Source organism: Salvelinus fontinalis, chromosome 6 (assembly GCF_029448725.1).
Source record: "Salvelinus fontinalis isolate EN_2023a chromosome 6, ASM2944872v1, whole genome shotgun sequence".
In the NCBI taxonomy this organism is placed as follows: Eukaryota; Metazoa; Chordata; class Actinopteri; order Salmoniformes; family Salmonidae; genus Salvelinus; species Salvelinus fontinalis.
In genome coordinates this window covers 16,103,114-16,116,417 of record NC_074670.1, presented here as the reverse complement: position 1 = coordinate 16,116,417, position 13,304 = coordinate 16,103,114, and the positions used below count along the sequence as shown (strand labels likewise).

Here is a 13,304-nt window from a genome sequence, read left to right as displayed (position 1 = left end):
GTCTGCATGCAGAATTCTGCAAAAATATCCTCTGTGTACAACGTAAAACACCAAATAATGCATGCAGAGCAGAATTAGGCCGATACCCGCTAATTATCAAAATCCAGAAAAGAAACTCCCAAACATTACATAACAAAGCCATCACCTACAGAGAGATGAACCTGGAGAAGAGTCCCCTAAGCAAGCTGGTCCTGGGGATCTGCTCACAAACACACCCCACAGAGCCCCAGGACAGCAACACAATTAGAACCAACCAATCATGAGAAAACAAAAAGACAATTACTTGACACATTGGAAAGAATTAACAAAAAAACTGAGCATACTATAATGCTATTTGCCCGTAACAGTGACTGACCCAAACTTGAGAAAAGCCTTGACTATGTACAGACTCAGTGAGCATAGTCTTGCTATTGAGAAAGGTCACTGTAGGCCAACCTGGCTCTCAAGAGAAGACAGGCTATGTGCACACTGCCCACAAAATGAAGTGGAAACTAAGCTGCACTTTCTAACCTCCTGCCAAATGGATGACCATATTAGAGACACATTTCCCTCAGATTATACACATCCACAAAGAATTAGAAAACAAACCCAGTTTTGATAAATTCCCATATCTATTGGGTGAAATACCACAGTGTGCAATCACAGCAGCAAGATTTGTGACCTGTTGCCACAAGAAAAGGGCAACCAGTGAAGAACAAACACCATTGCAAATACAACCCATATTTATGTTTATTTATTTATTTTCCCTTGTACTTTAATTATTGGCACATAATATGACCTTTGACATTTCTTTATTCTTCTGTAATTTTTGTGAGTGTGTTTACTTCTCAATTTTATTGTTTATTTAACTTTTGTTAATTATCTAGTTCACTTGCTTTGGCAATGTTAACATATGTTTCACATGCCAATAAAGCCCTTAAATTGAATTGAGACAGGAGAGAGAGCGCAGCATATTTCTTCAATTCAATTCAATTTGCTTTACTGGCGTGACGTAACAATGTACACTACGGTTCAAAAGTTTGAAGTCACTTAGAAATGTCCTTGTTTTCCATGACAACATACATGAAATGAGTTGCAAAATGAATAGGAAATATAGTCAAGATGTTGACACGGTTATAAATAATGATTTTTAATTGAAAAAATAATTGTGTTGACTGTGCTGGCCACTCCATTACAGACAGAATACCAGCTGACTGCTTCTTCCCTAAATAGTTCTTGCATAGTTTGGAGCTGGTCATTGACCTGTTTTAGGAGTGTAGTATCCTTAAAGGCTTCTTAGAGTTATGCCTCATGAGACTTACGTACGGTTTAGTATTTAATTGTAACTTAGATTTACATTCTCTTATGCACCTGGCTTAAACTACCTGAAGCTTTCTTAATCATAGTTAAATAGGCAGACATAGGAAATAGCTACGGATAGCGGGAAGCAAACCCCCGTCTTGAGTCAATACTGTCATCTATTGGTAAACATAAATATACCAGGTTACTACAAGGAGGAAATTGGATCCAAATAAGCGCTGTCCACAGGGTATTGCATGGCATTGCAAAATGTAGTGATAGCGTTCCTTCTTCAAGATCCCTTTTACCCTGAACAAATCTCCCACTTGACCACCACCAACGCACCCCCAGACCATCACATTGCCTCCACCACACTTGACAGATGGCGTCAAGCACTCCTCCAGCAACTATTCATTTTTCTGTCTCACGAATGTTCTTCTTTGTGATCCGAACACCTCAAACACTTTTTCCAATCTTTCTCTGTCCAGTGTCTGTTCTTCTGCCCATCTTAATCTTACATTTTTATTAGCCAGTCTGAGATATGGCTTTTTCTTTGTAACTCTGCCTAAAAGGCCAGCATCCCGAAGTCGCCTCTTCACTGTTGACGTTGAGACTGGTGTTTTGCGGGTACTATTTAATGAAGCTGCCAGTTGAGGACTTGTGAGGCGTCTGTTTCTCAAACTTGACACTCTAATGTACTTGTCCTCTTGCTTAATTGTGCACCGGGGTCTCCCACTCCTCTTTCTATTCTGGTTGGTGCCAGTTTGCACTGTTCTGTGAAGGGAGTAGTGCACAGCGTTGTACGAGATCGTCAGTTTCTTGGCAATTTCTCGCATAGAATAGCCTTCATTTCTCAGAACAAGAATAGACTGACGAGTTTCAGAAGAAAGTTCTTTGTTTCTGGCCATTTAGAGCCTGTAATTTAACACACACATTCTGATGCTCCAGATACTCAACTACTCTAAAGAAGGCCATTTTTACAGCTTCTTTAATCAGGACAACAGTTTTCAGCTGTGCTAACATAATTGCAAAAGGGTTTTCTAATGATCAATTAGCCTTTTAAAATTATAAACTTGGAACACAGGAGTGATGGTTGCTGATAATGGGCCTCTGTAGATATTCCATAAAAAATCTGCCGTTTCCAGCTACAATAGTCATTTACAACATTAACAATGTCTACACTGTATTTCTGATCAATTTGATGTTATTTTAATGGACATAGAAACAGGCTTTTCTTTAAAAAACAAGGACATTTCTAAGTGACCCCAAACTTTTGAACAGTAGTATACATATTGCCAAAGCTTATTTTGGAGATTTACAATATCAACATAATTAAAATAATAATCATCAATATTATCAACGGGACAACAGTAACAACAATAATTAAGGGTCAAAATACCAATATTTTGAACAATAACAATAACCATAGAGGTGTGCAGCTTCGTTGGTCTGTCAGACTCTGTTCCGCATCTTATGGCAGGCAGCAATGTAGTGCGCTTTACCTCACTCTGGATGTAAAAGGAGACCAGCAGGTTGAAGAAGGCGGCCCGGCGGCCGCCCATGTCTGCCTCCTGTGGCTCGCTGCTCATCGCACTACACAGCCTGACACACACAAGATAGATTGATATTTTTAAGTGATAGTGGTAGGGATGGCTAGAGGATAAAGGGATATCATGTGGGACGGAGAGAGGATAGAGAGAGTTAGAGATGGTTTAAGGATGTAGAGATGACTGACTTGTGGTAGAGGAAGGCACCAGCAGCAGATGCCAGGCCTCTGCGGGAGGCAAACACCAAAGGATACACATGGCTACACTCCTCCTCGGACAAGCCCTCCTCTGTCCTTCTGCACGCACACACACACATTATTTACAGAGTAAATGCCACACACGCATCAATCTACTACTGTGTGAACCAAAAAATAAACACATACAAGAAATTCACATAGCCTCAATACAGTTACACGCATTCACACACACTATAGAATTCCATAACGGCAAACACTTGCTGGCAGACGTTCACACACACTCACTGTTGGAGGAGCAGCAGCAGCTGGACAGCTTCCACTGCCACGTCTGGGTCCTTGTCTAGCACCATGCAGAGCATCCTCTCCTAAACAGAAACACACGCACACACAAAGACAACAGAAAGGATGGAGCTGTCCAATTTCACTAAGCCAAGGAATAAACAGCCACTATCTCATGCAACACATGGGGCTTGATGGGGTTTATGAAGCCATTTGAACTGACATGTTTGAGAATTGACTATTAGCCATCTGTTCTACACACAAACAAAACCTGCAAACTGCAATATGTACAGAGTTAAAATCTCACAAATTAGGGTTGTCACGATACCCGTATTGCGATATTCGGAAGTATCGTGGCAAGGAAACAAAACATGAAGCAGATTTATTTTCTTGAAGAACAGTCCTACTGTTAGAAACAAAGAGCATAGGGGCCTCCCGGGTGGCGCAGTGGTCTAGGGCACTGCATCGCAGTGCTAACTGCGCCACCAGAGTCTCTGGGTTCGAGCCCAGGCTCTGTCGCAGCCGGCCGCGACCGGGAGGTCCGTGGGGCGACGCACAATTGGCATAGCGTCGTCCGGGGTAGGGAGGGTTTGGCCGGTAGGGATACCCTTGTCTCATCGCGCTCCAGCGACTCCTGTGGCGGGCCGGGCGCAGTGCGCGCCAACCAAGGGGGCCAGGTACACGGTGTTTTCTCCGACACATTGGTGCGGCTGGCTTCCGGGTTGGAGGCGCGCTGTGTTAAGAAGCAGTACGGCTGGTTGGGTTGTGCTTCGGAGGACGCATGGCTTTCGACCTTCGTCTCTCCCGAGCCCGTACGGGAGTTGTAGCGAAGAGACAAGGTAGTAATTACTAGCGATTGGATACCACGAAAATTGGGGAGAAAATGGGATAAAAAAAAAAAAAAGAAAAAGAAACAAAGAGCATTATGTTGTCACCTAGAGTCACATTAGTTTAATTGGCAAGCTATAGCACCCACAATTTACATACAGTAGGTTTTAATAGGACCATCGAGTTTAGTCTAATTCCTGTTTTCTTTTTCAAATCAAATTATATTAGTCATATGCGACCAAATAAAACAGGTGTACTAGACCATACAGTGAAATGCTTACTTACGAGCCCCTAACCAACAATGCAGATAAAAATAAAAAAAACAAGTAAGAATAAGAAATAAAAGTAACAAGTAATTAAAGAGCAGCAGTAAAATAGCAATAGCGAGAAAATACACAGGGGGGGGTACTGGTACAGAGTCAATGTGCGGGGGCACCGGTTAGTTGACACAATATGCACATGTAGGTAGTTATTAAAATGACTATGCATAGATGATAACAGAGAGTAGCAGCGGTGTAAAATAAGGGGGGGGGGGGGAGCAGGCAATGCAAATAGTCTGGGTAGTCATTTGATTAGCTGTTCAGGAGTCTTATGGCTTGGGGGTAGAAGCTGTTTAGAAGCTTCTTGGACCTAGACTTGGTGCTCCGGTACCGCATTACGTGCAGGAGCAGAGAGGGCAGTCTATGACTAGGGTGGCTGGAGTCTTTGATCATTTTTAGGGCTCTCCTCTGCCTAGTATATAGATCCTGGATGGCAGGAAGCCTGGCCCCAGTGATGTACTGGGCCGTATAAACTACCCTCTGTAGTGCCTTGCGGTCGGAGGCTGAGCAGTTGCCATACCAGGCAGTGATGCAACCAGTCAGGATACTCTCGATGTTGCAGCTGTAGAACCTTTTGAGGATCTGAGGACCCATGCCAAATCTTTTCAGTCTCCTGAGGAGAATAGGTTTTGTCGTGCCCTCTTCACAACTGTCTTGGTGTGCTTGGACCATGTTAGTTTGTTGGTGATGTGGACACCAAGGAACTTGAAGCTCTCAACCTGCTCCACTACAGCCCCGTTGATGAGAATGGGGGCGTGCTCTGTCCTCTTTTTGCTGTAGTCCACAATCATCTCCTTCGTCTTGATCATGTTGAGGGAGAGGTTGTTGTTCTGGCACCACACGGCCAGGTCTTTCACCTCCTCCCTATAGGCTGTCTCGTCGTTGATTAGGCCTACCACTGTTGTGTCATCAGCAAACTTATTGATGGTGTTGGAGTCGGGCCTGGCCGTGCAGTCATGAGCGAACAGTGAGTACAGGAGAGGACCCAGCACGCACCCCTGAGGGGCACCTGTGTTGAGGATTAGCGTGGCGGATGTGTTGTTACCTACCCTTACCACCTGTGGGCGGCCCGTCAGGAAGTCCAGGATCCAGTTGCAGAGGGAGGTGTTTAGTCCCAGGGTCTTTAGCTTATTGATGAGCTTTGAGGCCACTATGGTTTTGAATGCTGGGCTGTAGTCAATGAATAGCATTCCCACATAGGTGTTCCTTTTGTCCAGGTGGGAAAGGGCAGTGTGGAGTGCAATAGAGATAAAATCATCTGTGGGTCTGTTAGGGCGGTAAGGAAATTGGAGTGGGTCTAGGATTTCTGGGATAATGGTGTTGATGTGAGCCATGACCAGCCTTTCAAAGCACTTCATGGCTACAGGCGTGAGTGCTACGAGTCAGTTGTCATTTAGGCAGGTTACCTTAGTGTTCTTGGGCACAGGGACTATGATGGTCTGCTTAAAACATGTTGGTATTACAAACTCGGACAGGGAGAGGTTGAAAATGTCAGTGAAGAAACTTGCAAATTGATCAGCGTATGCTCGCAGTACTCGTCCTGGTAATCCGTCTTGCCCAGAGGCCTTGTGAATGTTGAACGGTTTAAAGGTCTTACTCACATCGGCTGCGGCGAGCGTGATCACAGTTGGTGCTCTTATGCATGTTTCAGTGTTACTTGCCTCGAAGTGAACATAGAAGTAGTTTAGCTCGTCCGGTGGGCTTGTGTCACTGGGCAGGTCTCAGCTGTGCTTCCCTTTGTAGTCTGTAAGGTTTTGCAAGCCCTGCCACATCCGACGAGCGTCAGAGCCGGTGTAGTACGATTCGATATTAGTCGTGCAATGACAATTTGCCTGTTTGATGGTTCATTGGAGGGCATAGCGGGATTTAGGAGTCCCGCACCTTGAAAGCAGCAGCTCTAGCCTTTAGCTCAGTGCGGATGTTGCCCGTAATCCATGACTTCTGGTTTGGATTACGATCACTGTGGGGGGGCAGCATTGACGCACTTATTGATGAAGCAAATGACTGATGTGGTGTACTCCTCAATGCCATCGGAGAAACAACGGAACATATTCCAGTCTGTGCTTGCAAAACAGACCACTTTTTTATTGATTTGAGTCACTGGTGCTTCCTGCTTTAATTTTTGTTTGTAAGCAGGAATCTGGAGAATAGAATTATGGTCAGATTTGCAAAATGGAGGGCGAGGGAGAGCTTTGTATTTTTTTTTAAATTTCACCTTTATTTAACCAGGTAGGCCAGTTGAGAACAAGTTCTCATTTACAACAGCGACCTGGCCAAGATAAAGCAAAGCAGTGCGACACAAACACAGAGTTACACATGAGATTAACAAACGTACAGTCAATAACACAATATTCTTACTTTCGGCGCCGACCGAGATGGCCGCCTCGCTTCGCGTTCCTAGGAAACTATGCAGTATTTTGTTATTTTATGTGTTATTCCTTACCCCAGGTAATCTTAGGTTTCATTATATACAGTCGGGAGGAACTACTGAATATAAGAGCAACGTCAACTCACCATCGTTACAACCAGGAATATGACTCTCCCGAAGCGGATCTGGTGTTTTGCCTTCCACCCAATACAATGGATCTGATCCCAGCCGGTGACCCTAAACAACGACGCCGAAAAAGGGGCAAACAAGGCGGTCTCCTGGTCAGGCTTCGGAGACGGGCACATCGCGCTCCACTCCCTAGCATACTACTCGCCAATGTCCAGTCTCTTGACAATAAGGTTGATGAAATCCGAGCACGGGTAACATTCCAGAGAGACATCAGGGATTGTAACGTTCTTTGCTTCACCGAAACATGGCTCACTCGAGAGACGCTAACGGAGTCGGTGCAGCCAGCTGGTTTCTTCACGCATCGCACCGACAGAAACAAACATCTTTCTGGTAAGAAGAGGGGCGGGGGTGTATGCCTTATGATCAACGAGACGTGGTGTGATCATAACAACATACAGGAACTCAAGTCATTCTGTTCACCAGATTTAGAATTCCTCACAATCAAATGTCGACCGCATTATCTACCAAGGGAATTCTCTTCGATTATAATCACAGCCGTATATATTCCCCCCAAGCAGACACATCGATGGCCCTGAACGAACTTAATCTGACTCTTTGTAAACTGGAAACCACACACCCTGAGGCTGCATTCATCGTAGCTGGAGATTTTAACAAGGCTAATCTGAAAACAAAACTCCCTAAATTCTATCAACATATCGATTGTGCTACTAGGGCTGGTAAAACCTTGGATCATTGTTATACTAACTTCCGCAACGCATATAAGGCCCTCCCCCGCCCTCCTTTCGGAAAAGCTGACCACGACTCCATTTTGTTGCTTCCAGCCTACAAACAGAAACTAAAACAGCAAGCTCCCGCGCTCAGGTCTGTTCAACGCTGGTCCGACCAATCTGATTCCACGCTTCAAGACTGCTTCGATCACGTGGATTGGGATATGTTCCGCATTGCGTTCAACAACAACATTGACGAATATGCTGATTCGGTGAGCGAGTTCATTAGAAAGTGCATTGACGATGTCGTACCCACAGCAACGATTAAAACATTCCCAAACCAGAAACCGTGGATTGATGGCAGCATTCGCATGAAACTGAAAGCGCGAACCACTGCTTTTAACCAGGGCAAGGTGACCGGAAACATGACCGAATACAAACAGTGTAGCTATTCCCTTCCGCAAGGCAATCAAACAAGCTAAGTCCCAGTATAGAGACAAAGTAGAGTCACAATTCAACAGCTCAGACACAAGAGGTATGTGGCAGGGTCTACAGTCAATCACGGATTACAAAAAGAAAACCAGCCCCGTCGCGGACCAGGATGTCTTGCTCCCAGACAGACTAAATCACTTTTTTGCTCGCTTTGAGGACAATACAGTGCCCGCTACCAAAACCTGCGGGCTCTCCTTCACTGCAGCCGAGGTGAGTAAAACATTTAAACGTGTTAACCCTCGCAAGGCTGCAGGCCCAGACGGCATTCCCAGCCGCGTCCTCAGAGCATGCGCAGACCAGCTGGCTGGTGTGTTTAAGGACATATTCAATCAATCCCTATCCCGGTCTGCTGTTCCCACATGCTTCAAGAGGGCACCATTGTTCCTGTTCCCAAGAAAGCTAAGGTAACTGAGCTAAATGACTACCGCCCCGTAGCACTCACTTCCGTCATCATGAAGTGCTTTGAGAGACTAGTCAAGGACCATATCACCTCCACCCTACCTGACACCCTAGACCCACACCAATTTGCTTACCGACCCAATAGGTCCACAGATGACGCAATCGCAACCACACTGCCCTAACCCATCTGGACTAGAGGAATACCTATGTGAGAATGCTGTTCATCGACTACAGCTCAGCATTTAACGCCATAGTACCCTCCAAACTCGTCATCAAGCTCGAGACCCTAGGTCTCGACCCCGCCCTGTGCAACTGGGTCCTGGACTTCCTGACGGGCCGCCCCCAGGTGGTGAGGGTAGGTAACAACATCTCCACCCCGCTGATCCACAACACTGGGGCCCCACAAGGGTGCGTTCTGAGCCCTCTCCTGTACTCCCTGTTCACCCACGACTGCGTGGCCATGCACGCCTCCAACTCAATCATCAAGTTTGCGGACGACACTACAGTGGTAGGCTTGATTACCAACAACGACGAGACGGCCTACAGAGAGGAGGTGAGGGCCCTCGGAGTGTGGTGTCAGGAAAATAACCTCACACTCAACGTCAACAAAACAAAGGAGATGATTGTGGACTTCAGGAAACAGCAGAGGGAGCACCCCCCTATCCACATCGACGGGACAGTAGTGGAGAAGGTGTAAAGTTTTAAGTTCCTCGGTGTACACATCACGGACAAACTGAATTGGTCCACCCACACAGACAGCGTTGTGAAGGCGCAGCAGCGCCTCTTCAACCTCAGGAGGCTGAAGAAATCCGGCTTGTCACCAAAAGCACTCAAACTTCTACAGATGCACAATCGAGAGCATCCTGTCGGGCTGTATCACCGCCTGGTACGGCAACTGCTCCGCCCACAACCGTAAGTGGGGGGGTAGTGAGGTCTGCACAACGCATCACCGGGGGCAAACTACCTGCCCTCCAGGACACCTACACCACCCGATGTCACAGGAAGGCCATAAAGATCATCAAGGACAACAACCACCCGAGCCACTGCCTGTTCACCCCGCTATCATCCAGAAGGCGAGGTCAGTACAGGTGCATCAAAGCAGGGACCGAGAGACTGAAAAACAGCTTCTATCTCAAGGCCATCAGACTGTTAAACAGCCACCACTAACATTTAGTGGCCGCTGCCAACATACTGACTCAACTCCAGCCACTTTAATAATGGGAATTGATGGAAATTATGTAAAAATATATCACTAGCCACTTTAAACAATGCCACTTAATATAATGATTACATACCCTACATTACTCATCTCATTTGTATATGTATATACTGTACTGTATATCATCCACTGCATCTTGCCATCTTTATGTAATACATGTATCACTAGCCCCTTTAAACTATGCCACTTTATGTTTACATACCCTACATTACTCATCTCATATGTATAGACTGTACACTATACCATCTTGCCTATGCCGTTCTGTACCATCACTCATTCATATATCTTTATGTACACATTCTTTATCCCTTTACACTTTTGTGTATAAGGTAGTAGTTATGGAATTGTTGGGTTAGATTACTTGTTGGTTATTACTGCATTGTCGGAACTAGAAGCACAAGCATTTCGCTACACTCGCATTAACATCTGCTAACCATGTGTATGTGACAAATAACATTTTATATGATTTGACAATAAAAAAAAATCTATATACAGTGTGTGCAAATGTAGTAAGATTAAGGAGGTAAGGCACACGTGCTGAGGGTGTGTGCTGCTATGGTGACCAGTGAGCTGAGATAAGGCGGGGCTTTACCTAGCAAAGACTTTTGGATGACCTGGAGCTAGTGGGTTTGGCGACGAATATGAAGCGAGGGCCAGCCAACGAGAGCATACAGGTCAAAGTGATGGGTAGTATATGGGGTTTTGGTGACAAAACGGATTGCACTGTGAGAGCCTACATCCAATTTGCTGAGTAGAGTGTTGGAGGCTATTTTGTAAATGACATCGCCGAAGTCAAGGTATCGGTAGGATATTCAGTTTTACGAGGGTATGCTTGGCAGCATGAGTGAAGGATGCTTTGTTGCAAAATAGGAAGCCAACTCTAGATTTAATTTTGGATTGGAGATGCTTAATGTGAGTCTGGAAGGAGAGTTTAGTCTAACCAGACACCTAGGTATTTGTAGTTGTCTACATATTCTAAGTCAGAACATCACTCCAGAGTAGTGATGCTGGACGGGCAGGCGGGTGTGGGAAGCGATCGGTTGAAGAACATGCAATTAGTTTTACTTGCATTTAAGAGTAGTTGGAGGCCACGGAAGGAGTGTTGTATGGCATTGAAGCTCATCTGGAGGTTTGTTAACACAGTGTCCAAAGAAGGGCCAGAAGTATACAGAATGGTGTCGTCTGCGTTGAGGTGGATCAGAGAATCACCAGCAGCAAGAGCGACATCATTGATGTGTACTGAGAAAAGAGTCTGCCCAAGAACTGAACCCTGGGGCACCCCTATAGAGACTGCCAGAAGTCCGAACAACAGGCCCTCTGATTTGACACACTGAACTCTATCTGAGAAGTAGTTGGTGAACCAGGCGAGGCAGTCATTTGATAAACCAAGGCTGTTGAGTCTGCCGATAAGAATGCGGTGATTGACAGAGTCGAAAGCCTTATCCAGGTCGATGAAGACGGCTGCACAGTATTGTCTTTTATCGATGGCGGTTATGATATCGTTCAGGACCTTGAGCGTGGCCTGTAACAGTTTGGGTCTAGAGTGTCTCCCCCTTTGAAGAGGGGGATGACCGCCGCAGCTTTCCAATCTTTAGGGATCTCAGACGATACGAAAGAGAGGTTGAACAGGCTAGTAATAGGGGTTGCAACAATTGCAGCGGAAAATTTTAGAAAGAAAGGTCCAGATTGTCTAGCCCAGCTGTAGAAAAATGCTTCTTAAAATTCTCGATTATCGTAGGTTTATCAGTGGTGACAATGTTTCCTAGCCTCAGTGCAGTGGGCAGCTGGGAGGAGGTGCTCTTATTCTCTATGGACCTTACAGTGTCCCAGAACTTTTGGCAGATTGTGCTACAGAACGCAAATTTCTGTTTGAAAAAGCTAGCCTTAGCTTTCCTAACTGCCTGTGTATATTGGTTCCTAACTTCCCTGAAAAGTTGCATATCGCAGGGGCAATTCGATGCTAATGCAGTACGCCACAGGATGTTTTTGTGCTGGTCAAGGGCAGTCAAGTCTGGAATGAACCAAGGGCTATATCTGTTCTTAATTCTACATTTTTTGAATGGGGTATGCTTATTTAAGTTGGTGAGGAAATCACTTTTAAAAGAACAGCCAGGCATCCTCTACTGACGGGATGAGGTCAATATCCTTCCAGGATACCTGGGCCAGGTCGACTAGAAAGGCCTGCTCGCTGAAGTGTTGTAGGGAGCGTTTGACAGTGACAAGGGGTGGTCGTTTGACCGCGGACCCATTACGGACGCAGGCAATGAGGCAGTGATCGCTGAGATCCTGGTTGAAGACAGCAGAGGTGTATTTAGAGGGCAGGTTGGTCAGGATGATATCTATGAGGGTGCCGTGTTTATGGATTTAGGGTTGTACCTGGTAGGTTCCTTGATCATTTGTGTGTGATTGAGGGCATCTAGCTTAGATTGTAGGATGGCTGGGGTGTTAAGTATATCCCAGTTTAGGTCACCTAACAGTACAAATTCTGATAAATGGGGGGGCAATTAATTCACATATGGTGTCCAGGGCACAGCTGGGGGCTGAGGGGGTTCTATAACAAGCGGCAACAGTGAGAGACTTACTGGATTTTTAAAAGTAGAAGCTCAAACTGTATGGGCACAGACCTGGATAGCATGACAGAACTATGCAGGCTAACTCCACCCCCTTTAACAGTTCTATCTTGGCCGGAAATGCTGTAGTTGGGGATGGAAAATTCAGAATTTTTGGTGGCCTTCCTAAGCCAGGATTCAGACATCAGGACATCAGGGTTGGCAGAGTATGCTAAAGCAGTGAACAAAACAAACTTGGGGAGGAGGCTTCTGATGTTAACATGCATGAAACCAAGGCTTTTACAGTTCCAGAAGTCATCAAATGATAGCGCCTGGGGAATAGGAGTGGAACTGGGGGCTACAGGGCCTGGGTTAACCTCTACATCACCAGAGGACCAGAGGAGGAGTAGGATAAAGGTACAGCTAAAGGCCATAAGAACTGGCCATCTAGTGCATTGGGGACAGAGAATAAAAGGAGCAGATTTCTGGGAGTAGTAGAATAGATTCAGGGCATAATGTACAGACAATGGTATGGTAGGATGTGAGTACAGTGGAGGTAAACCAAGGCGTTGATTGACAATGAGAGAGGTTTCGTCTCTGCAGGCACCAGTTAAGCCAGGTGAGATCTCCGCATGTGTGTGGGGTGGGACAACAGAGCCATCAAAGGAATGTTGAGGGGGACTGAGGGCTCTACAGTGAAATAAAACAATACAAACTAGCCAAGACAGCAGTAGACAAGGCATATTGACATTAGAGCGAGGCATAAAGCAATCACAGGCATTGATCAGGAGAGCTAAGACAACAACGGGTAAATGGGCAGAGCGGGTCAGTTAGGTACATACAGGACCTGAGTTCGAGGCTGGGGCCGACAGGTAAACAAAATGAGGTACTGTGTTATTGAAACAGTCCAGGGGGCATCAGCTTTGTAGCAGAGTGATCAAAGGGTCAAAAGAGCAACAATAGGTTAGTCA

At 45.7% G+C, this 13,304-nt stretch overlaps 1 protein-coding gene across 1 annotated transcript in view; it reads right to left on the bottom strand.

The window, feature by feature from the left end:
* The window catches only part of LOC129857159 (cohesin subunit SA-2), a 45,063-nt gene that overhangs the window by 14,776 nt on the left and 16,983 nt on the right, over positions 1 to 13,304 (bottom strand). The window contains exons 11-13 of the mRNA XM_055925131.1: positions 3,308 to 3,387; positions 3,014 to 3,121; positions 2,781 to 2,880 (exon numbers count right to left, since the gene is read on the bottom strand). Of these exons, the coding sequence (XP_055781106.1) occupies positions 2,781 to 2,880; positions 3,014 to 3,121; positions 3,308 to 3,387 (288 nt within the window). The remainder of the gene's footprint in view (positions 1 to 2,780; positions 2,881 to 3,013; positions 3,122 to 3,307; positions 3,388 to 13,304) is intronic.